Below are 25,280 nucleotides of genomic sequence, written 5' to 3'. Positions count from 1 at the left end.
AAAGAGTTCTTGCATCAGATCATGCCAGTATAGACGTATCCACAGAGTTTAGGGACCTACAGGGTTCAGCAGCAGCCAAGCTGGAGTTGTGTGCATCATAGTGGTGCCTACAATGGGGATTTAGGTACCTGAGTTCCTTTGTGAAACTCATCCTTCGTGTTGACAAACCCAGACAGGTATTGCTGGGAAAAGGTAAATGAGCAGGAGCTGAAGGGTGGGCCCTTTGTCCTATTGGAAAAGTAGCCTTGCCATGATTGGCAGTATGTTTGCTGGGTCTAAGACCTGACCTGCTGGTTCCTCCAAATCCTATTATTTATTCTTACCCTCTCACTGAAAGATCATACCTTGAGTATTCTTTATTAAATTGTTACCCCAAGCATCCCCGTGTAAAAGACACATCCTACTTTCATGAGGGTACGTCTACACAGCAACATTATTTCGAAATAACTTAGTCTGCATCTACACAGCAAGCAGTTATTTCAAAATAATGTCCAAATACTGTCAAGCTGGAGGACTTCTTACTCTGACTCCTGTAACCCTCATTGCATGAGGAGTAAGGGAAGTCAGAGGAAGAGTGCTCTATTTCAAAATAAGTACTGTGTAGATGCTCCCAATTTCAAAATAAGCTATACAACTGACATAACTCAAAATAATCTACACAAATTGAGCTAAGCCCTGCAGTGTAGATGCACCCTGAGGTTATGCCTACACTCACGGTGTCTTGCGTCAGAAGTATGCAAATGAAGCTAAGCGTGGAATATCGCCGAGCCTCTTTTGCATACCTAATGAACCGCCATTTTTGTAGAAGAGGCTCTTCCGCCAGAAGGAGCTATCTACACTGCCCCTTCTTGCGCAAGAAAAACCCTCTTGCGCAACGCCGTTACGCCAGTTATTTTCAGGAATAACGGCATTGCTCAAGAGGGTTTTTCTTGCGCAAGAAGGGGCAGTGTAGACAGCCTCTTCTGCAGAAATGGTGGTTCATTAGGTATGTAAATGAGACTCTGCGATATTTCATGCTTAGCCTCATTTGCATACTTCTGACACAAGAAGCCGCAAGTGTAGATGTAGCCTGAGTGTCCTGAGAGAGGAAGTCTACCACTATCTCGCTTCAGTACAGGGCAGAGATTTCGTACCATCCCTCCTGGTGCGGGAGCCTCATGGCTTGAGCACTGCAGCTCTTATCCTTGAATTGGATGCTTGAAAGCTTTGAACTGTACTATGCTTCAAGGCTAGACACATAGGTTTGCAAGAGTAATTCATTTAATTGGTGGCTGTTGAAATGACTGCAGTGCAGTGGTGCTCCTTGTATTGACAGATGTGTGTTCCTTTGCCAGCCAGATAAGTATCACTGATTGTTTTCCATCACTGTGACTGGCCTGAGAGTGCACAAGCAGCTCACTTCTGTTTACTTGCAGCTGAGAGTAAAATGGCTTTTCAGTGGTTCCCAGCACTTGTAATAGGTCTTATCTAGACAGTTGGAGGTCTTCAGGCCCCACTTGGTAACAGCCATGCTAAAGGAGGACTCGAACATGAAGGCCTGTTGGGAACCACAGAAAGTACATTAGGGCATGAAGAAGAGGAGGGAGTCTGAATATATACTTTATTAGTCATAGACAAACAATACATCAAATGTGCAGAACTGGCTCCTCACCTGGGGAAGTTTCACAGCTGAGGCCAGCCCAGCATGACTCCTGTCTCCTCAGTCAAGGGGAGAAAGCATCTAGCTCAGACCACTACACTGTCCCTAATCCCCATTAAGATGTACCTTTGCAATGCTGGTGTTTGGCAGGTCCCACAGGGATTTTAGAAGCTGGGAACATCTTGGAGAATCAAGACCATCCAAGAAATCCTGGGACAAGGCCTGATGGGGGATCTTTTTCTAGAACAAATCATTGTTGTTCCTTGGTTGGTCTGAGGAATGGGGGGGGGTGCTTCTGCCAGGCCTGAATTTCCAAAAAAATCTCAGCTTCCCTTTCAAATGCCAAACTACGTGGCCAGACTGTCAGAAGAGCTCAGTGTGTTGTATCACAATGGGGGAGGGGGGGCACCTATGAAAATCTAACCCCAATTTTAGGTGGTCAGCACTTCATCTCTCTCCGTAGGCACACTTTCAACCAGGAAAGCAAGGGTCTGAGCTGCTAGCGGGTTGTGCTGCTGCTAGATCTTTTACTTGGCTGGGCAATCATTTTATCTGCTCTGTGGGGCTCTTACCATGGTGCCTTCTGCAACTCTCTCAGGCTGTAGCTTGGCTTTGCTTGCCTTCTCAAAACACTCAGCATCTGGACCATGGGGAGTCATCATGCTGTGCAGGCTGCCCCCTCCTGGCTGGAACCCTTCTTCCTTCGCTTCATAGTGCCCTTTGATCAGCCCCATGAACTCACTCATGCAGTTCCCTACAGAAATGGAGGCATAGTTGATGTTACAACAGGATACCATTTGCAGTCATTGCAGCAAGGTGGCCATCACCTTTAAGATCACAAACTGAGTAGGGCTGGACCAGTTCACTACCTAAATCCAGGACCTCCAAGCAACTGCAGGGGTGATGCAAGATGTAGGGTTCATGACCCAGTACATGGTGCTCTTAGGGTTCCTTTACATGCAGGTTTTGTACCACCACATTTATACGTATTCAGAAACTGATATCGTCAAAGCAGTAAAACCTCATCTGGATGCAGCTATGCCAGTGTGTAAGGAGTTCATACTGTGTACCAATATAAACATCTTTAAATCAGTATTACTGCCTCCACACCAGTATTACTGCCTCCACACTGCTTTAATTATATTGGCACTAAAACCATGTGTAAAGGAGCCAATACTACTACCTTATGCTTTTAGGCTGCAAACCACTTTATAAAGGAGGGCCAGTCTTCTTATCGCTTTTTTGGAGATGGGGAAAGTGAGACAAAGAGCTGAAGTAACTTGCCTGAGGCCACATAGTAGGTCACTGACAGAGCCAGTAACAGTTTATCTTCTTGGTCATAAAAGTCCAATATATCTCTAATTGTTATAGGCCAGATTTTGCCACCAGTGTTCATGATGCGCATTAATCCCACTGAAAGCAATGCAGTATGGAAGAAGATGCCACACATCTAAGGGTTGCTGAAATTGGCTCTTGAAATCTCATGAAGGTATGTTCTCTTTTCTCTGAAGTATGTATTTGAGTTCCAGTTCTGTAGACAACTAACCACTTGTAGTACCCACTTACCTCACTAGCTTTGACTCTAATGGATTTACTCAGTGTAGTTAGTATTATGCTTGATTATACATTTTTGTAAAACCTGCCATATGGGGCTAGCTGTGTTCTTTACATTTCCATTTTAATGAGCAATGTACCCTTTCTTAAGTGGAATTTAGGAGATGAAGCATTTAACTATGAAATTAATTTAGCAAAATATAGGTACCCTAAAATGCAAGCAAATATACACTACTACTCATTGTTAATCTGCAGTATCATACATAAGAATGGTTTACTGAGAATTTTTCATAGAAATTGCTCATACACTATGTTTGGAGGCATAGAATGTTACACAGTAGTGAAAGATGTTACAGTGGTGTAGCTAAGACTGGATAGTAGCTTGTAGGAAGGCTGGCCTAACAGATAGGACATTGGCTTAGAATTTGAAATGACCTAGGTTTAATTCTTGACTCATCTACCAAATTCCTGTGTGACCACAGAGAAACCACTTACTGCACTCTGCCTCACTTCCTTATCTGTCAAATGGGCAAAACAGAACTCTCCTCTCCCCTCCTGCCCCAAGTGGGCTGCCAAAGACAAATACATTAATGACTCTCAGATATTTGGATGCTACCGGCATAACAGTCATATAAATACCTTCAGAGATAAGAGACTGGGCACTTCCTAAGCCAGTGTAATGTGTTCAGTGAGTTTATACCCTACCATTTCACAGATGAAAAGCAATCTGATAAATACAAATTTAGCGTTTCAGAAGCACATACACAGTGACCTATCATAGTTGGTCTCTAGCTGTTTTCTCTCTCTCTCATTATTTGACATGAGAGCAGGAGAACACACCAGGGACTTGTCTCTGGGATAGCTCAACTGCCCGCTGCACTGTCAGGGTTCTGGGGTTTTACCAGGAAAAAAAACAAAAACAAAAAAACAGGTGTCCCTCAGAACTAAATCCAAGGAATGGCAGGGGAGGAGAGGAAGGCTGGGGAAATGATTATTATACAAATATTTAAGGGGAACACAATACATATGATTGTTTTTAAGTGACATTAGTGCTATCAAAGGTGTGGGCAATGACAACCCTGAAACCCAAGGCCTCCTATTTATAGGCACAGCATGGACAACAAGACCAGGCTTTCCCCACGCTCTGCGCTATCAACGTGCTTCACCCATGCCTGTGGAGGATAACTGCTTGGAGCTTGAGGAGAAAAAGAATCTTTATCATGCATTCAGTCTTTGGCCCCTGTCCAGGGCCACTCAAAAAGAAGCTGTTAGTGTTGGTGAGGGGTTATTTTTCTTCCATTATGTAGTCATCTGCCACTGGAAACAGGACTGAAAAGGATACTGGTTCTTAATCTCTGCCTGTCAGCTCTCCAGATATTGCTGGGTAACAACAACAGCATCACTTTCCAACTGGATACATGTGAAGTGGTGAAGAAGGATGGCCTTGTGGTTATGGTAGTGGAGAGGAGCTCAGGACATCTAGGGTCCAGTGCCAGGTCTGACACAGACTTCCTGAATGAGCTTAAGCAAGTCACTTCACTCAATTCCCCATCTGTGAAACAGGGATATTTCCCTGCCCCTGCCCTTTGTCTCTCTTCTCCAGTGTGATGGCAAGCACTTGACGGCAGGGACTATCTATAGCGTATGACTACACTGCAAATTGACATGCAGTTATAGCTTGCACAGGTACACCCATGCTAGCTTTAATATAGTTAGTGCAGATATAAATAATTGGGGAGATATGGAGGCACAGATTCTGGTGCAGGCTGGTAACCTTAATACATAGCCAGGGTCCCCTGTGGGGCTGTACAAAGGCAGTGAGTCTGCACTGAAGCCTGAGCCACCACATCTTCACTATTTCTGTTATCTGCTCTAGATTAAAGTTGATGTAGGTCCTCCTCCCTGTGCGACACTCACACCTTCTCTTGCAATGCAGACGTACGCTGACGAGGCATTTGCACAGAGCCAGTACAATGGGCATCCAATGTTGGTGAGGCCTCTCAGTGTTTCTCTGATACAAATAAATGTGTGTATGTAGCTGCAAGCCCCATCACCTCCCTTCCAATTGTCCTCAGCTGCTGTAAATGGGGGCAGCTTTCCTTTCGTTCCTCCCTCAAGAGAGACTGGGCTGGCTGCAAGTAGTCCATGTTAGCTGAGTGAGAGGATGCAGGGCAAAGCCATCTTTCTCCTTGGGGTTCGAGTGGAGTACAGAAAGCCTGGCTTTTTTACCCCCTTCTCCAACCCACTTCTCAAGCATAACAGTAATAGCAGACGTACTGTGGTAATAAGGTGGCCGGAAGGTGTTGTTAGCCACTCCCCATCGGGGTGGGAAGATGACAAAGTCAGCAAGTGCTACTCCAGGTCGTGTTGACTTGGCCGTCAAGACAGTGAAAATAGAGGGGTCCTACAACAAAACAAAACAAAACACCAAACAGGATGGCAAATCAGAAAACATGGCCAAATTCAGGTCTCTCAGTTCAGCGGCATCCTCTGAGCCACACCTGCCAAGTCAGCCTCTCCCCCTCTGCATTTTAGAAGTGGTTAGGATGGTGAGTGGGATTCTGCAGCAGCCATTCATGCCCTGGATCCCATTCTGAACATTCTGGATCCCATTCTGAAGGAGGAGATGGAATAGGCTGCTTCTTCATTTGGCTGGTCTAGAAGAACCCCAAGTCTTGTCTCTCCCAAGACAGGCACTCTACCACCCCTGACCTTCTCTGGATCCTACTGGGTACCTCAGGTAACTGCACCACTTACTGCAAGAGATGAAGAGGGGCTGTCTTGAGCCCATAACACTATAAATTCCTCAAACCTGCAGGGACTGCTGGTTACCAGGCAGACCATACAGCTGTGCTCCTCTCCCTGCCCTCTACCCCCAGCTCCCTTAATACTGTATGGCATAACACAAAATTTCCAGTAAGTTCCCTGAATGTACTGGGGACAACTTTTTGTTTCAGAAAGTGGAGGAAGTAACCAGGGGAATTGTCATTTTAGCATGGATTCTGACCAATGGGAAGACATTGGTTGTGAATCTGAAGGTAGAAGGCAGTTGGGGTGAAAGCTTTCATGAAATGATAGTTTTCACAAGTCTAAGGGAAAGGAGTGACCGCAACAGAAAAAGGACAATGGACTTTAAAAAAGCAAGCTTTAACAGACTCAGAGAACTGGCGAGGTCTCATGGGAAGAAAATCTAAATGAAAGAAAAGTTAGTAAGTTTCTCTAAAAGACATAGCTGCAAACTATCCTGATGTGAAGGAAGGACAGGAGAATAGTATGGATCCATCAGAAACTCTAATTATTTGAAAATTAAAAAGGAATCCTACAAAAAGTGGGAACATGGATAAACTGCAGAGAACAAAAGAATAGCACAAGTGTGCTAGGGACATAATCAGAAAGGCTATGGCCAAAATTGTTCACTGAGTACATTAGGAGCAAGAGAAAGAGGAGGGAAAGTGCAGGTCCTTAGGAAAGTGGAGGTGTTTCATGCCTTTTTTTCCTTCAGTCTTCACTAAAAGGTTAATAATGATCAAATACTCAGTGCAATATTAACAGGGAAGGAAACAGAAGCCAAAATAGCGAAAGGGGCAAATTAAAAAATATTTAGCTACAATAATTACTTATATATATTCAGTATTCAAGTTAGCAAAATGTGATTAAATTCATTCTAGGGCACTTAAGGAATTAGTTGAAGCCATCTTGGCACCATTAGCAATTATCTTTGAGAATTCCTTGAGGATAGGTGAGGTCCCAGATGACTAGAGAAAGGCAAACATAGCCCCTATCTTTTAAAAGGGAAACAAAGGTGACCTGGGAAATTATAGACTAGTCAGGTTAATTTAAATGCCGGGAAAGATATCGGAACAAATTATTAAACAATCAGTGTGTAAGCCCTTAGAGGATCATAGGGTGTAAGGCAGGGGTGGGGAACCTACAGCTCAGATAATGGCTTACTTTGATCTGGCCTGCGCGACTCAGGGCTCCCCCCATATTCCCCAGGACTGCAAGACAGTGCTTGTGCTCTAGCCACGCAGTGGGCACCATGGATGGAATGCTAGCGCTGTCTCTCCACTGTGTGTGTGTGGGGAGTCCTGAGCCTTACATGCTCAATCCAGGCAAGTTGGGTCTGGATCCTCTCTGCAGGCTCTGCTGGCAGGAGGGAGACAGCTCCACGGAAGGCACGCCCCCCCCCCCATCCCCCCGCACTGCATAGCTCCCATTGGCCGAATCACAGCGGTGGGCAGTGCACAAAGCCACACAGAGCCACGTGGGCTGCCCTAAGCTGCACCTGGTAGGCTCCTGCACCCCCTTCCAGACATCCCACCCCCAGTGCACTCCCACACCCTTCCTCCTCAACAGGGAGCTGGTGCTGTCACTGAGGAAGAAGTGCTCCTCCCCCTGCCAGGCAGCTCCGTGTGCGAGTCTTGAGCCGCTGGCTGGGCGGGACCCATTAAGCAGCTGTGGGTCTGTGCTGTGCACTGGTTAGAGGGGACTATTGTCTGAGGCTCTCCAAGCATTTTGCAGACACAAATCAATAACACCTCAGTGAGGCAGTGCTCTCATCCCCTCAGTTGATGAGGAAAGGGAGTGATTTGTTCTAGATGGCACAGTAAGACAGTGACAGAAGCCTTGAGTCCACAACTCCTCCTCAATCCCTTCCATGAAGTTTACTGGAGACAAGAACATGCAACAGACTACAAACTTCAGTTCAGAGGCAGCATTCCCTGTAAGCTGTGCAGTTAGGTGGCCACTCAGGAGAGATTCATATACTGTCCATGTGATTAGCAGAGTGCCCACAGCCAGCAGCATGTGTTTCTACGACATGCCTAGATGCGCATAACAAAATATATTCCACATATGGATGGAAAAAATAGAGGGAACATTGCTCAAAGGCCTTCATGAGGTGGGAAATAATCACTTTTCTTTTTTACTAGTGGGGAAATTGAGGTACAGAGAGATTGTGACTTGCCTCAGGTCACATAGTGATTCTGTAGCCTAGCTGGGACTGGTCTCCAGTCTGACTCCCTGGGTTTTCATCACAAGATCATCCTTTCTCCTGGCCTGTTTAACTGGAGTCTGAGCAATGCTTTCTGTTGGCTGCCTAACTAGAAACCCTGCAGAAGCTATAGTAATGAAAACAAATGTTTCACAGGGCTGGTTCTTTATAAGAGAAGCTGCTTGCATTGATTTTGGCTTTTGTTACTTTTCATAAGCATTAGAAACTATTGCGATGAAAACTGCCAATTCTTCAAATACAGTTATAGCCCTGGGCTCCAGGGACCCAAAGGAAAGACTCTGCAAAGTCATTTTCTAACGACGAGAGGTGAATCAAAATGAGAATTTGAGGCAAAACCTTCTCTGATTTACACAGTGGACACCAATTCCAATAGTCAACTCTCCTTGTAGGTGCAAAGTTCCCCTGCTTGGCCCTGTTTAGTGAACTGGGCCACATTCAGTGATATGTAAGCATGTGCAGCACTTAGGAAGTTGCCCCCTTTACACCAGAGCTGGATTGGATCCAGTGTGAAAAGCAATAGTGATGTCACACAACGTCTTGTAGCGTAACACAGGAACATTTAAAACTTGCTGCTTGAGTCAGGTACCATGGGGTTGCTCTGCTCAGTTGATTGTAAAAAGCTGCAGATAATCTCTAATCAACAGGATGTTACAGACTTGACTAAGAGTGCACTTATTCAGTCAGGGTATGTCTACACTACCACCCTAGTTCGAACTCAGGTGGTAATGTAGGCAACCGGAGTTGCAAATGAAGCCCGGGATTTGAATTTCCCGGGCTTCATTTGCATAAAGCAGGGCGCCGCCATTTTTAAATGTCCGCTAGTGCGGACTCCGTGCCGCGCGGCTACACATGGCACGGACTAGGTAGTTCGGACTAGGCTTCCTATTCCGAACTACCATTACTCCTCCACGAGTAGTTTGAGTAGAGGAGAGTACTCGTCAGGAGATCCTCCACGAGTAACGGTAGTTTGGACTAGGAAGCCTAGTCCGAACTACCTAGTCTGTGCTGCGTGTAGCCGCGCAGCACGGAGTCCGCACTAGCAGACATTTAAAAATGGCGGCGCCCGACTTTATGCAAATGAAGCCCGGGAAATTCAAATCCCAGGCTTCATTTGCAACTCCGGTTGCCTACATTACCACCTGAGTTCGAACTAGGGTGGTAGTGTAGACATACCCTCAGTTCTTAAAGCAGAGGTGGGTGATGGAGTGGTCCCCCCATCAAAAAACTAACACTTTGGTAAGTGGTCAAGAACCTTACTCTTCTATGATAATTAATGGAGGAGGTGTGGGGTCTGGGATGCAGGCTGGGTGCAGAAGTGAGCATGGGGTAGGGGATTGGGATGCGGGAGGAGCTGTGGTATCTGGGAGGGAGTCTGGGTGAAGGAGGGGGTTGTGACCTCGGGTAAAGGATTAGGGTGCAGCACCTGGGAGGGGGTAGGGTACAGGAACAGGGGTGCAAAGGGTTTGGATTATGACCTGGGAAGGGAGTTGGGATGCGGGAAGGGTTGGATACCAGATGCAGGCTCTGGCTGGGTGGTACTTTCCTTAGATGGCTCCCGGCCAGTAGCCCAGTGGGACCCTTGGGCAGGCTCCCTGGCTGTAATGCCCCTGCATGCTGCTCAAAGCAGCCAGCTGCAGAGGCCATGTGCATCTCTGAACCACACGCCCTCGGAGTAGCCTAGTTTCCAGCTAATGGTAGCTGTGAGATTGCGCTGGGGTAGGAGCAGTGTGCAAAGCCTCTGCTCCGCTCCCCTCCCCTGCCCCCCCCCGCCCCTGGGCACGGAGATGCACATGGTCCCTGCAGCCAGTCACTTTGATCAGCCTCCTGGCGTGCAGTATCCAGGGACCCTGCCCGAGACTCCTGCTGGGTTGTGTGATGGAGGGAGACAGGCTGTATTTTGTCCACCTCTGCCTTAAAGGCACAGGATTACTCTACCTTGGGAACAGTTTCCAAGGAGAGTATTTTCTCTTTAGGCAGGAGGCGAACAGGAAGGTTTGCAAATGGTAAGATTTAAGTTATTCAAGGTGATTGGATGCCTATGGGACTATATTCTCTCAGTGTCCCAGGTTACCTTCTCTTATGTCCTACCTCTGTCCATTCAAAAAGATCAGAATCCTGTCTGGGACATCTTCATACCCACTCCCACTGAAACAGATTTCTGAGAATGCCTGTCGGCTAGAACCATGCCCGTCCTGTTATAGCTATTACTCTGTCTTCCCCACCCTGACCTACTTGTTTGTCTCATCCACCTGTTAGGTCTTGTCTTTTAGAATGCAATGGTGGTCCCACAGTAGAAATGTTAAATAAGAGCAGTAAGTAATAATAATTGTCTAGTGTAGCAGGGACACACCGTGCTGTCAGCTACATGCCTGGAGAAAGTCTGTCAGAAATCAGGAATAAGTGGTAAACTAGACTAAGTCCCATCAATTTAGGTGATGTACAAAGTGACTGTATCTTATATTCCTGCCCCCCGCCCCATTACCTATTCAGAGTGCAAGAAAAAAAGCAAAAAGCAGGAGAGCTGAAGATTCCCTGACATAAGGATGCAGGGCCCAAGTCCCCACCCTAGTACACCAGTTTCACCCATTGTTTCATCATAAAAAGGTGTAATGCATTGGAGAACCAGGCCTACCCTGTATGCGGTCTGTCTTGCCTTGCACTGTCAATGCTTTCCCAGCTGTTCCCAAAAGACACAGAGTCACAGCTCTTTGGATGCCAAAATGGTGCAAGCTACGCAGACTTCTAATTCACCGGTTACCTGCCATATCACTTACACTGTCATTTAGACCACTGCAGGATTTGGCCTACACCTCCAAGGACTTACAGACATTGGTGTTTGGCTGAATTAGATGTCAGCTTTGTGGAGCAACAAGCAGAAGATTGAGCTGAAGAGGAGCAGCAGCATTTTGCAGCTCTTTAAGCAAGAGACTGGGAGTCAGGAGATCCAGGTTCTATTTCTATCTCTGTCACTGCCACATTATGTGGCACTGGAGAAGTTAGGCCAAAGTATTCAAACGCAGGTGCCCCAGTTTTGCTCCTAAATCTATATTTAGGCTCCTAATAAGAAACCTAGTTTTTCAGTGGATTTCATAGGAGCCAATTGCTTTGTTCCACCTCACACAGTCCTGTACTGACAGCCCCAGAACTTACCACATGGTCAAAAGCAACAGCATTGATGACCATAAAGTTGTCCAGATTGTATTTGTATGGTGTATAGTTCCCATGCCAGGCCACCACATTGAATGGGGAGAAATCCTGTCAATTCAAGAAAAACAAAGAGGGCAGAGGATTATCCACAGAACTCTCCAACTCCTTAGTAACATACAGGGCACTGCTCTGTAATTCAAAACACATTCAGTGTTAGTAAATGGTGCCAGCCGGGACTCCAAAGCTCCCTGTATATCAATAGAATAGATACTGCCTGGGCAGTGGCAGGGCACATTTCTCCACACCTCACATTGCCAAGGGGCCTCAGCCCTGCCTCATCTCTAGTGATAGGGGGCCTTCAGTATCCAAGGCCCATGTACTCTTTCATGGTTGTAATGGCAATTTTTTGATGAGGGGAACACCTGCTCACTAGAAATTAGACCAACACCATTCCACACAACACACTCAATTCTTTTGACATAGGCCACAGAATAGCACTTGGAAGCAGTGAGGTAAAGATCATCACCCCGAGGCACAGAATCGCTAACTGTAGAGTCAAACAATTCTTTAAGATACAGGCAGTCCCCGGGTTACATGGATCCGACTTTCATCGGATCCCTACTTACAAACGGGGTGAGGCAACCCGGCACTAGCTGCTTCCCCCCAGCAGACCAGGGAGACGTGAAGCTAGCGCGCCCCCCCCCCCCCAGCAGACCAGGGAGACACAGAGCGGCTTTTCTCAGCAGACACTTCAGCTTGAGAATAAAGGACTGAGGGAAGTGAGGTGTGGGAGAATAAAACTGAGCTCTGGAAAAATGTTTGGCTAGAGTTTCCCCTACAATATGTACCAGTTCCGACTTACGTACAAATTCAACTTAAGAACAAACCTACAGTCCCTATCTTGTATGTAACCCGGGGACTGCCTGTACATTTATGATGGACAGAGAGCATTTTAGCTGGAGGGAGAAATGTGCCAGCCAGCTATGGATTCAATCTTAGTTTCATTGAATTCTGTGGGAATTTGGCCACTAACTTCAGTAGTACAAGGACTGGTCCCCCACAGTTATTTGCCATGTTGGTAAACAGTACTATAAAGTGTACTAATTGTAACTAACAGAGCTTCAGTGTGATCAAGTCTTTGTGAAAAGGATTCTGATTTCCTTACCTGTTGGGCTGAAAACAGCTTGCCCTGGTACTTGCTGATCACTGTGTAGTCACCTGGTACTTGGCAATCTTCATACCAGGCAACTGGTACTAAGAAATCGCGTGGGTTAGCTAGACCATTGGCCCCTCAGAGAGAAGAAAAAAAGAAAAAAACCCACAAAATTCTGGGTGATATCTTTACAGAGTAAGGACTGTTGCCCTTCTCTAGTTACATGACGGTATTTTTGAATGATCTTAGAGATACTCCATATTCGACAATACCTCATAACGCGGATTATGGCCAACAAAATTATTTACATATTTACTATTTACATATGCTCATACAGGGGTCACTGTTACATGCCCAGGTACATAAATCCATTCCCATTATGGGACTCAGCCAGAGCTCTCACAGCCCAGATTAGTAAACTATTATATACCCTCAATAATCAGGGAGTGTTATCTCACGGTGGCAGAGACTAGACAGCAGGGACTTTCTATTCCAAGTTCTGCCACTCACTGCTTGTATAAATTTGGGGGAAGTTATCCAGAAAGTCATCAGGCACTAACACATTTCTGGATGTGTGAAAAATAAATAAATGAGGCTAATGATACTTTACTTGTAGGTGTACTGTAAGAATTATCTAATGTTCGTTGAACATTTTTAAAGTGTAAAGCACCATATGAGTGCTAAGCATTCTTTTTCTTCTCATTATTGTTGTTGTTACAGGCAGTCCCCGACTTACGCGGATCCGACTTATGTCGGATCCGCACTTACGAACGGGGCTTTCTCGCCCCAGAGCTCACAGGCAGCGATCAGCCACCTCGAGCTCCGGGGCGAGAAAAGCTGCTCCCGGTGCCCCTGGTCTGCTGGGGACCGTCTCCAGCAGACCAGGGACACCGTGAGCAAACCTGCAGCAGCGGGGGGGTCCCGCGCTTCTGAGGCTTTGCCAGAGCAAAGCCTCAGAAGCGGGGGACCCCGCCGCGGCTGCGGGTTTGCTCGCGGTGCCTCTGGTCTGCTGGAGACCGTCTACAGCAAACCAGGGGCACCGGGAGCAAAGCGGTCCGGCCACAGCAAAGCCTCAGAGGCGAGGCACCCCCCGCTGCCGCTTTGCTCCCTTTGTCTCTGGTCTGCTGGGGGGGGGGGGGGGGCGCAGCTAGTGTGCCCCCCCAGCAGACCAGGCTTTTGTTGTGGACCCTGGGGCAGAGCAGCTGGGGCGCTGCCGGTTGGTCCCGCAGCGCCGTTCTGGGCACTACTGGACCAACCCGGCAGCACCCCAAGTGCTCTGCCCCAGGCATCCTGATTCAGCCGCTGCTGGTCAGTTTCAGCAGTGGCTGAATCAGGACTCCTGGGGCAGAGCAGCTGGGGTGCTGCTGGGTTGGTCCAGTAGCGCCGAGGAGCGGTGCTACTGGAGCAACCCAGCAGCACCCCAGCTGCTCTGCCCCAGACGTCCCCAAGTCAGCCGCTGCTGAAACTGACCAGCGCTGACTACAGGAAGCCCGAGGCACAGTTGCTCTGCCCCGGGCTTCCTGGAATCAGCTGCTGATCAGTTTCAGCAGCAGCTGACTTGGGGTTCTTAAGTTGAATCTGTATGTAAGTCAGAACTGGCGGTCAGTTTCAGCAGCGGCTGAATCTGGACGCCAGTTCCGACTTACATACAGATTCAACTTAAGAACAAACCTACAGTCCCTATCTTGTACGTAATCCGGGGACTGCCTATATTACAAAGCACTTTGACTTCCCTGGATGAAAGTGCTAGGCATTACTACCTGCTGCTGAGGTTTAACAGTCAGTACTTTCCTCTAGCTGTCAGTTTTCAAGTGAAAAATGAAGTTAAACAAGAATAATATATAGAGCATCATGATCTCTGGGGGAAGCAGTGACTGGTGTGGAGAGGATCTCTTATAATTACTACCTTCTGAAAAGAAGAATTACAGGCAAGCACAGTCATTTTCTTTTCTCCAAAAAGTGGATGTTATAATAGATTTTCTCCTTTCTCAGAGACATAAAAATTTCCAAGGTACCTCTGAAAAATGCTAACTAATGAAAAAACTTGTTACAAATACATAGGCATAATGGTATAAATAATCATATGAAACAGGCACGGATTGTAATAATATGAAATTGCTGTATCCTGGCTGGAGTGCTACAGCTAAGGGTGTCAAAGAATCACTCATTCCACAAGACCGCGGGACTTCAGTACATGCAGGCACTCCTTGAAAGTAGGAATAAGGGATCTTCCGGAAAAGGGCTTATTTTCCGGAGAATCACGTCTACACTGGCGCTTTTCTCCGGCAAAAACCCCGAGCCGGAAAAAAGCGGCAGCCATGTAAATGCAAATGCCGCGGGGGATATTTAAATCCCCCGTGGATTTGCATTTCCGAAGTGTCTCATTAGCATCCCTTTTCCGGAAAGGGATGCCAATGTAGACACAGCCACAGTGAACAAGGCAAAGGACCTCTCGGCGCACATTTCACACAGGAGCAGGAGTGCCATTTCGGATTTTGGCAGGGGGGAACCGACCTGTGCATGACATGATGGGGGCAGAGGGGGGGAGTGAGAGCATGGGGGGCAGACTGAGGCTTCAGTAGTGTTAATGAGCATGCCCAGTACAAGCCAAGCACCAAATGGAGGGGGGACCATCCCCATCTGCCTTCCCCCCCCACAAACATAATTTCCATCCAGGGGCTATTAAGGCAATGGAAAACTCTACTTTTTTGGGGAGATAACTTAGCAGTTAGCTGACAGGAGCACTATCTAATTTCTATATATAAAAAAAAATAAGAAAATGAAACAAATAATTAGATCCACTCAGCTCTAACACTAACATATTCTGACATCTTGTGGCAGTCACTTAGGGGACATTGCTTAGCCTTAACATTTTAATGAATATTCTTACTTTGTTACTAACCCCATGGAGAGAGAGAGACCCGGACAGGACTCCTGGGTTCTCTTTCAGCTCTGGAAGGAGAGTGGGGTCTTTACAGCAAGGGGGCAGATACATTTCATCTCTATATAAGAATGTCAGAATGGCCATACTAGGCTAGACTAAAGGTCCTTCCAGACTTGTATCCTGTCTTCCACAAATGAGGCAATCATCGTGATCCATCCCCTATTACCCATTTCCAGCTTCTGCCAAACAGAAGCTAGGGACACCATCTCTGCCCATTGTGGCTAGTAGCCATTGATGAACCTATACTCCTTGAACTTATTTTGTTCTTGTTGTAACCCTGTTATAGTTTGGGCCTTTCCCCCATCCCCTGGCAAAGAGTTCCACAGATTGACTGTGAAGAAATAATTTGTTGTGTTTGTTTTAAATCTGCTGCCTATAAATTTAATTGGGTCAGCTTCTTGTATTATGTTAATGAAGGAATACACAATCTGAAGAGAAAAGACTACATTTGAGATCTGGCTCCCATCCTGACCATAGTAATGATCTCTAGCTCCCTCAGAAATTCTTTTGGAGAATCCTTTCTGGGTTCTTAGCCCATCCATTGTAGGAGATGGGAGAAGAAAAATCAGAGACCTCCTCTTCATCCTCTGTCCTTTGAAAACACAATACAAAGTGGAGGAAGCAGATACCTTTTTAACAATAGAAGGTTGTGTAGACTTTTGGCCTTGCACCAACAAGCATTTATGCACACTAATAAGGTACAGTGATGATTAGAGATGTTAGATATCGGTTAATCAAACAATTGTGTACCCACATCAAATTTTAGCAGTTACACGATTATTCGTTAGTCCCCGAGGGCAGGGCCTGTAGCCAGTGCACTACCAGCCCCGCTCCCGGGTAGCCCCCTGCCACCCAGCACTGCTGCCTCTGATACAGAGGCAGCAGTGCTGGGTGGCAGGCAGAAGCCAGTCTGTGCAGGGAGCCAGCAACCCACAGAGCAGCCTCTGTCCACAGCGAGAGGCTGCTCTGCAGAAGCAGCCCCTGTCTACAAGGGGCCCAAGATCCCTGCATACAGAGGCTGCGCCGGCATCCCATAGAGCAGCCTCTGTCTGTGGTGAGTCTGGGTCTGCTGCAGACAGAGACTGCTTTGTGGCAGCCTCCCCAGTCCCCGCAGTGCTCTTGCCTCTGATAGAGACAGCAGCGTGGAGGGTGGGGGCAGGCGGCTTCGCAGAGCATGGGCTCCTGCCTGCCCCCCCCTCCATTGCCTCTGTGGGAGGCAGCAAAGGGAGGGGCAGGCAGTTCTGGCTTAAAAGCCAGCTCCCCACGTGTACTGGCTTCTGCCTGCCCTTGCTTTCCCGCCGTGCTGCTGCATCTGATAGAGAGGCAGGAGTGTGTGTGTGTGTGGGGGGGGTGGCAGTTCCATGGGAGCCAATACGCGTGGGAAGCCAGCTTGAAAGCTGGCTTCCTGTGGGTACCAGTTCATGCCTGCCCTCCCTCATCCTATGCTCTGCTGCCTCTCTATCAGAGGCAGCAATGTGGGATCCAGTGCTTGTGGGGTACAGTACTGGCTTTCACCCCCCCCCTTCCCCCCCTTACTGCATGATACAGGCTTATCGGGTAATCATGTAGTTGACTATACGGTGACCTCCCTAGTGATGATACACAACTGGCTAATTACCTAAACTGCAGTTGTAAATGCCAGTCTGGCACACAGATGCCAGATGGTGGCTGTACAGCAGGCAGGCACACTTGTAATGCAGCTTCCCTGGTGCATGGAACTTCAGCAATGTAGCCCTAAATTTCTAACTAGAGTCACGGGGTTAAATTTTTCTCTCAGTTACATTAGTATAAATCCAAAATAACTCCACTTACTCACTGGAGTGACTGATGCACCCCAGTGCGGCTGAGAGTAGAATTCAGCTCAGTGTTTGTATAGAAGACGTGAAGGAGCTTAAACAAACAAGCAGAATCTAAAAGACCAAGAGACTGTATGGAATGAGCTGGCTTTGGCACAAAAGATCACTTTCTCTACTCCTGGGGGATCAGGGTACTAATGGCCTTCCAAGTTTTTTGTTGGGAATGGGGGTTTCTCTATGAAACAGTAGTGTCCATTTCCAGGGAACAACTGAATAGCATCCCTGGGACTCCGATTGAGCATCTCATACAGGGGCTTCAAATTCTTTCCTAGGAGGGGGCCTCTGAAATGTTAAGCCTTCCCATATTGAAAGAGGTCATTTGCCACAAGAAGAGGATGGGTGTGACCTTCTATATCCCCTGTGAATGGAAAGTCTGGGGAGAAAGGAGGAATGGAGTCTGGTTTGTGCAATCCCTTGCTCTTGTATTACACTTGCCCTACGGAATCCCCTGTAAACTTGATGGTGAATCTTTACCAATGGGTCCCAGGTCAGGCAGCTCGAAATGTGCACCATACACCTCTAGGATATAGCCTCTGGTGTCTCCGAACACCTCCACGCTGAAACGCATCCCTTGCTAGGAGAGAAAATACAAAAGGTAGATATGAAGAGGTGACCAACCTGCAGCTCATGGGCCAAATGCAACCCACGGACTTCAACAAGGTGGTACAAAAGCTGCCTTCAAATTTAATATGGTGGCATGGCTTGCTGAGCATGCATAGGCCAGCACGTAGTGCTCAGACATGACCCAAGAAGTTGTGCCGCACTGTGTGCTTCTCTATTAAAGATCAGGGTGGCTGTGATTGGTGTACTGTGCACAAACTAGATCAGCCTTAGGATTTGTGGCAAGTTCCTAATGCAGCCTCTGGGTTAGTCCAGCTCTCTGGAGTTTGACTGAGGCCGAGTAAAACTCACTGTTTCAACATCAGCAGCATACTTCAATATCAGCTTCCCTTCAGAAACAAGCCAGCAGGAGGCAGAAACCTGCCTAGTCCTCACCTGAATGACACAGATCTCATTGGGCTCCACCAGCAATTTGCCAAACTCAGTGGTGATCAGCAGCTTGCCTTGCTGCGGTACTGTGGGGAGGAAACATAAGCAACACTCACTGAGGAACTGGAGGGCTTTCCTGTCACCAAAAGTCACAGCTTAGAAGCTTCAATTTATATTTTCATTCTCCACTGTCCACTACCAGCCTCCTAGAAAGACCCCTGCTACTCTTAGCTGTAGGTGCTCTCTGTCCCTCTTGACTCCACCATCAACTTCATCACATGTGCGCACTGGCCTATGAAGAAATGTTGTCTGTAAGCAGCAAACAGAAGCAGATCAGTGTGACAGGCAGGCAAATGTCCCAGGCAGAGAAAAGTACAGAAACGTGTTTTTTTGTTGTTCACGGAAGCAATTGCTTGTGCATGATGCCAGACCAAATGCTCTGCATTCACAGAGCAGGCCGCAGCAGTGCAACAGTGCTTCTCACTGCTGCTTCACTGGTAGGATCACCTTGAGGGGTAAGATACAAATTCAGCCTTCTTGAGCCATTCAGCACTTGGTCTCAGGTGAAACTGACAATAAGAAGCCCAGTTACTGACAACTGTAATTTATGTTTTACTGGAAGATTTACCCGGCGTTGGTTGGGTCTTTAATTCAAATAAGTTTTGTTTTTCTTCATTTAAATTATGGTTCTGGAATGGGGCTGGGGATGAGAGGGTCAGTATGCAGGCTGCCCCAGGGAGAGAGGACATGGTAAGAAGCATCTCTGAATGACCACTGCAGCTGCGGTGGGCACAGCTGGGGGAGGGGTGCATGTCCCCTGACGGGAGACAGACAAACAGACACACAAACAAACTCTCTGAAATATATAGTAGATAGCTGTCCCTTTCTCCTCCTTGCTCCCTGCTGGCCCAATGGGGTTACAGCTATCTGGGTCCCCATCTCTGGCTCCTTGCTGTCCCCTGTGGTCATTCTGCTGTATAACTTTCTCCTGCCAGACCCTCCCTTTCCATTGTATGAGAAAACAATCAAATTCCAGGTATATGCCATTATCCCGACACAACCAAACCCTGACCTTACTTTAAATTATGATAAGAGGGAGCTGCCTACCAAAGTTGGTGGTCTTATCATTAAGGAAGAGTTCTTGAACAAATGGACTCACAGACTGACAGACAGACACACATTTCTAAAATATATAGTAAGATATATCCACTAAGTAGTAGCCTGAGTTTCACAGATTCATTTCATCTAGGCTATGTCTAGACTGCAAGCCTCTTTCGAAAGAGGCTCTTTAGAAAGATACTTTCAAAAGAGCCTCTTTCGAAAGAGAGCGTCTAGACTGCACGTTGAACTTTCGAAAAAGCAGCTTGCTTTTTCGAAAGAAAGCATCCAGTGAGTCTGGATGCTCTCTTTCGAAGAAGCCCTATTTACATTGAAGAACGCCTTCTTTCGAAAGAGGAACTTTCGAAAGAAGGCGTTCTTCCTCGTGAAATGAGGTTTACCGCCATCGAAAGAAAAGCCGCATTCTTTTGATTTAATTTCGAAAGAATGTGGCTTGAGTCTGGACGCAGGGGAAGTTTTTTCGGAAAAAGGCTACTTTTCCCGAAAAAAACCCTGAGTCTGGACACAGCCCTAGTGGCCAGTGACCAGTCATTAGATGGGAGCAGTGTTCAGTCAAAAACAGTGAAGTACCTAAGTCCCACTGACACCAATAGAAGCAAGGTGCCCAACCACCAATGGAGATCTGGGCTTAGCAGCTGAGGATGGATTTAAACTAGAGACCTAGACGTGAAAGGCTCCATATGCCAATCTCCAGAGCTAGCCAGCCAGCTTTTCCCTTGTGCCCACTCCTCTAGGAGAATAAGTTAATGATTGAGTGGCAGTGAGTGCAAATGTCAGAACTCTGAGTATACAGTGAAAGGGGGCAGAGGTTGCTATTGCACTGTACCTCAGGCAGTGTTTTGGGGATTACTCAACACCTTCTCTCATGTGAGAAGCCTCTCCCCTTCACCATAGATACAAACAGTGTCTACAAGAGCTCCAGGATCCTACGTTCCATATGGGACTGCCCTTTCATTTCTTTCATAAACAACAGAGGTTAACCAGTGTAGGGGTAGTTAACCTTTAGACTGGACTGTTCCAGGAGGGCCCACACTCTAACTGTGGAGTTATATAATGTGTCCCAGGGGTGAAGTTTCCCTTTCATCTCAGGGTGAGGAGAGAGTTCAGCAACTGCAGTTGGGTATTTTGGGGGGGTTTGCTGGTGAGTTCAGTCACCAGGTAATTTTGATTAATCAATTAAGAAAGTTTTTTTTGGTGAAATAAAGAACTCTAAAATGCATGCATTTCAAATGCCAATGCAACACTTATTGTTGAGAATTTGTTCGCCCCAGCCTGGAGGAATTCAGGAGCACCGATCACTCTGACAAGTCTTGGACTGAAGCAAACCTGTGAGCTGTCTATAAACCACAGAGTTCACAGCTTCCTGAAAACCTCAAGGGTTTTTATGACATGCCTAAGAATAGGATTCCCGCAATAGCACTGCAGATCCATAGCCTAAGGAACCAGGCACTGACTTAGCTAGCCAAGGAATCTGGTTCCTGTTAAAAACAAGACTTACACTTAGTGTTCCCTGTAAGCTGTGTGCTTGGGTGGCTACCCAGGAGAGATTCAAATGCCGCCCAGCTGATTAGCAGAGCACCCACAGCCGGCAGCATGTGTTTCTACTGGTGGTGCATATCTGTATATGCCACAATACACATAACAAAATTGATTCTGCACTTGGATGGAAAAATATTAGTGGGAACTCTGCTTACAATCCTGGACTGAAAAAGAGAAGCAGAGTATGATAGGCAATTTAACCATTACCAAACCACCTAATTTTGGATAGTCCAAGAGTGATGTTAATCACCGACCATCAGTCCAAACCTTTCCAGCAGGAAGAATGAACCAGATGTTGGGAGAAACAGAGTAGGGTTGATGGCAACAGAGGCTAACAAAGATGAGGAGGAGAATAGAAATCACATCTGGAACTCACCAATCAGGAAGTCACCATCTGAATTGTAGAAGCACCTAAAGAAAACGAAGAGCACAAGCACACAATTACTGCAGGTTCCAAGTTGAAGGTCTTCAGCAGGCAGAGTGTCAGTGATGCCCATGGAGGCTTACAGGGTTGGTGGAAACTCAGCACATACAGGCACGCAGGGAGTCAAAAGGATCTAATGCACAGAGCCTGGAGCTGGGAACCAGGAACTCCTGAAGTCTAGTTAGGGAGACCAGATGTCCCAGTTTTATAGGGACAGTCCTGATATCCAGGGTTCTGTCTTATATGGGTGCCAATTACCCGCTATCTCTGTCCAGATTTTTCACACTTGCTGTCTGTTCACCTTATGTCCAGATCTGCCTCTGCCTAAGTCCTTTCCCTGTGATCTGGGGTACATCACTTCCCCACTCTGGGCCTCCATTTCCCATCTGTCAAATGGAGATGATAATGCGGATCCACCCAACAGAATGGTTGTGAGGAACCATTAGTGTCAGTCAGTATTACTAATCTCCCTGGGTGGGCTTGGCCTCTGGGATGAGGATCTCAGCACCCTTCAATGAAGCACTTCCCAGCACTGCAGCCATAACCCTTCACCATCGCCCCCCCCTCCCCCCCCCACTGATCTATGTGCATCTCACCCCCCTGTACAATATTTACCCAAAAGAGTGTCATCTGCCTGTCAAGTTTAGGACTTTCCGTAGCACCTATCACCATACTATCCAAGTACTCTGGTTGTGTGGACATGAATTTAGGGGATATCTAGGTATTGCTATTTGTAAAATAGCTGCTTTATGGCCTGTGTACTCAGTGAGCAGTTGCAATGAATTTCAGATGCTCTCGGGGTGGTTGTCACATATACTTGCAAACCAACAGCCCTGGAAAACCTTGGCCTCAAATCTAACAGTCACTGACCTATTGATCATGGGGGTGTTACAGGTGAAGATGTGGATGGCAATCCCATTGCGTGACTTGGGTTCCCCAGCTCCACACAATGTGTGCAACCCCTAGGAGACAAACACAGAAAGTTAGAAAGAGCAGCAAGCAGGAGGGTTGAGGCAAGAGCCCTTCATCTCCTCTGATGGGGCTCATCCCACTGGCTGGGCTCCTTCCTTCCTCACAGATCCCACCTCAGCAGGCTGGGCTCCCCGACTCTGCATGACTGCTGTTTGCTTGTGTTTAAAATGACCCTGATCTTTGGAGACCACTTCAAACTGGACACGCGACAGAGCGGCAGACCACTGGCTGACAGCTTCTCCAAAGCCCAGTGAAGTGAGGGCTTTGACAGATGGCACAGACCCAGCCCAACAGACACTCGCGGGCAGTGGGAAGGGGTGTGTGCGCCCTCCTCGCCGCGTTTGCCAGGGAGCTTCCCTGTCTCCCCTAAAGGAGCAGTGAAACTCTGGCTTGGTAAGTCAGGCATCATACCCAGGCTGACCAGGGAAGTCTGGGCTCTGAGTGGCCTTGCCGATTTCAGCTAGGGAGTTATGACTGCAAAAAGTCTTCTAACTATTCATTACCAGAATCCTATATAAGGGTATGTCTACACTACCCCACTAGTTCGAACTAGCAGGGTAATGTAGGCATACCGCAATTGCAAATGAAGCCCGGGATTTGAATTTCCCGGGCTTCATTTGCATAAGCCGGCCGGCGCCATTTTTAAATGCCGGCTTGTTCGAACCCTGTGCCGCGCGGCTACACGCGGCACGGGGTTCGAACAAGCCGGCATTTAAAAATGGCGCCAGCCGGCTTATGCAAATGAAGCCCGGGAAATTCAAATCCCGGGCTTCATTTGCAAGTGCGGTATGCCTACATTACCACCCTAGTTCGAACTAGGGTGGTAGTGTAGACATACCCTAAGAGACTTGGCTGCTTTTCACCCAGACTGGATATTGCCAGTGCACAATCTAGCAGTCAGAGCAGGACTCCTGGGTTCTATTGCTAGCTCTGCCGTTGACTCTCTGTGTGATCTTGGGCAAGTCAGTGTATCACTCTGTGCCTCAGTTTCCCTCTCTGTAAACTGCACAGTACTGCTCTCAGCTCTACTAAACCCTACAAAGAGGGGTAATGCCTGGGAGGCTCCAGCCACTTGACTTACGCTCACGAAGTCCAGTTTTTTTTCAGAAGCTTTCGGGATCACAAAAGGCTTCCATCTCAACTAGAATGAAGCAAATACAAAGTGAGGAAGGAAACGTCAGCCATTATCATATGAACAATGCCAGCTAAAAAGAATGGAAAGTCTTCCATGCCCTCATCCCGCCCTCTGGTGGGTATTTTGGGAGTTTTCTTGCAAGCCAGTTTTAATGCCAAGCTTGAAATTCCTATTTAAGAACTGTCCTTCCCTGTGTTACTAACAGCACCTGACAGGCAAAGAATTTCAAATTAACCTACTTGTCACCCCGATCCTATGATTTGCATTTTATACTTGCTCAGCATGTGGCCATTCACTTACTGCGTGACCCTGGGCTACTCACTTCCCTTCTCCGTGCCTCAGTTTCCCCCACCTGACAGACAGGGGGGCTGTGGGTTAAGGGCTGCTGCTGGTAAATCCCTTGGAATTGCTCAGAGAGAAGGTGCTTGAGAAGTATGTATTATTTGGAATGGCAAAGTCAGTTTTGCTCACTGGCCCCAACAGTGATCCCAGTGACACTGAAGGTATGTCCACATTTGAGCTGAGCAGTGTGATTCCTGGCTTGCAGAGAGGTACCTGAGCTAGCTCTGCTCGAATTAGTACAATAAAAACAGTGGTGTAGCAGAGGTGGTGGCACAGGGTAGCCATCCCACCACATCCCTGCTGAGATCCTTGGACTTATTCTCCAGCTTTACTCCAGTGTAAGTGTACTGGTTTTAATGGAGTTACTCCTGATTAACACAGGTGGATTGGAAGGCAGCATCAGGCTCTCTGCTGAGTTATTTTTAAATCATGAAACATTTTGTAACGTTTAAAAAAAACCCAAAATCTAAATGTTGAGCCTAAATGACTTGTCAGAGTCTCCTTGAAGATTAACCTTAGAAGGAAAGGAAAGCGGCGGTGTGCTGGGCCATGCCAGATGCACCTGGGAGTGAAAGAGTACAGGAGTTCATCACTTATTAATCAGCTGCACAGCAGGCTTGGCACTGCTACTGGCAGATAATTGCTCTGTTCTCTGAAGCCATCTGCTTCCAAAGAAGTCCTGCAGTTCAAGCCCTGGCACAGGCAGCCCTCTCTGGTCAGCCAGGCAGCTTTTGCTCTGGCAGAATCTCCTACTGCATACAAGGAAGTACGCCGAGTATGTCTTTCTGTGACAACAGGATATTGTGGGTTTTTTAAATGTAAGAGTATGGATCAAGACAGTATAAATGAAAAAGATCTGAGTTGAAGGATTAAAACTTGCCTTTACGTGTACTAAGTAAGGGTACGTCTACACTAGCTCATTAGTTCGAGCTAGGTAGGGTAATTAGGGCAAGCGGAGTTGCAAATGAAGCCCAGGATTTAAATATCCCGGGCTTCATTTGCATGTTCCCGGGCCCCGCCATTTTTAAATCCCCCTTAGTCTGAACTCCGTGCCCGCGGCTACACGTGGCATGGAGTAGGTAGTTCGAATTAAAGATCCTAATTCTAACTACCGTTACTCCAGCCCCCCTATAACCCATGGCCCCCCAACTGATTTTTCTGTGGGTCAGCAGTCCCCATCCTAAAAAGGGTTCCCCACCCCTGGTCTAGTGGTTAAAGCAGTGCTCAAAGTTAGAAGATCCAGGTTCACTGGCTGCCTGTGTGACATTAAGCAACTCACTACCTTGCTCTGCGCCTTTGTTCCAATGTCCATGAAATGAGGATGAGAATGACCTATTTTACAGAAGGAGTGGGGCTTATTTCATTATCACTGTGAGATAAAGGGACGGAAGAGGATGGAGCAGAACAAGGGGTTATCTATTAGTGGTAAATGTCATAATAAAAATGGATATG

At 47.2% G+C, this 25,280-nt stretch overlaps 1 protein-coding gene across 3 annotated transcripts in view; it reads right to left on the bottom strand.

Annotated features, from left to right (window-relative positions):
* Positions 1-1,242: 1,242 nt before the first annotated feature.
* Positions 1,243-25,280, bottom strand: part of HGD (homogentisate 1,2-dioxygenase) — a 42,210-nt gene continuing 18,172 nt past the window's right edge. For all 3 annotated transcript variants that reach the window (XM_006132904.4, XM_006132905.4, XM_075905273.1), the window contains 10 exons: positions 23,433-23,492; positions 22,250-22,341; positions 21,332-21,366; positions 18,304-18,383; positions 17,782-17,881; positions 12,520-12,644; positions 11,358-11,462; positions 5,471-5,597; positions 2,212-2,393; positions 1,243-1,537 (listed from right to left, as the gene is read on the bottom strand). In XM_006132904.4, the coding sequence (XP_006132966.2) occupies positions 1,406-1,537; positions 2,212-2,393; positions 5,471-5,597; positions 11,358-11,462; positions 12,520-12,644; positions 17,782-17,881; positions 18,304-18,383; positions 21,332-21,366; positions 22,250-22,341; positions 23,433-23,492 (1,038 nt within the window). In that variant the 3' untranslated portion in view covers positions 1,243-1,405. The remainder of the gene's footprint in view (positions 1,538-2,211; positions 2,394-5,470; positions 5,598-11,357; positions 11,463-12,519; positions 12,645-17,781; positions 17,882-18,303; positions 18,384-21,331; positions 21,367-22,249; positions 22,342-23,432; positions 23,493-25,280) is intronic.

This window comes from Pelodiscus sinensis, chromosome 1, assembly GCF_049634645.1.
Source record: "Pelodiscus sinensis isolate JC-2024 chromosome 1, ASM4963464v1, whole genome shotgun sequence".
NCBI lineage: Eukaryota > Metazoa > Chordata > Testudines > Trionychidae > Pelodiscus > Pelodiscus sinensis.
Note: the sequence above shows the minus strand (reverse complement) of the source record. Positions and strands in the feature narration are given on the sequence as shown.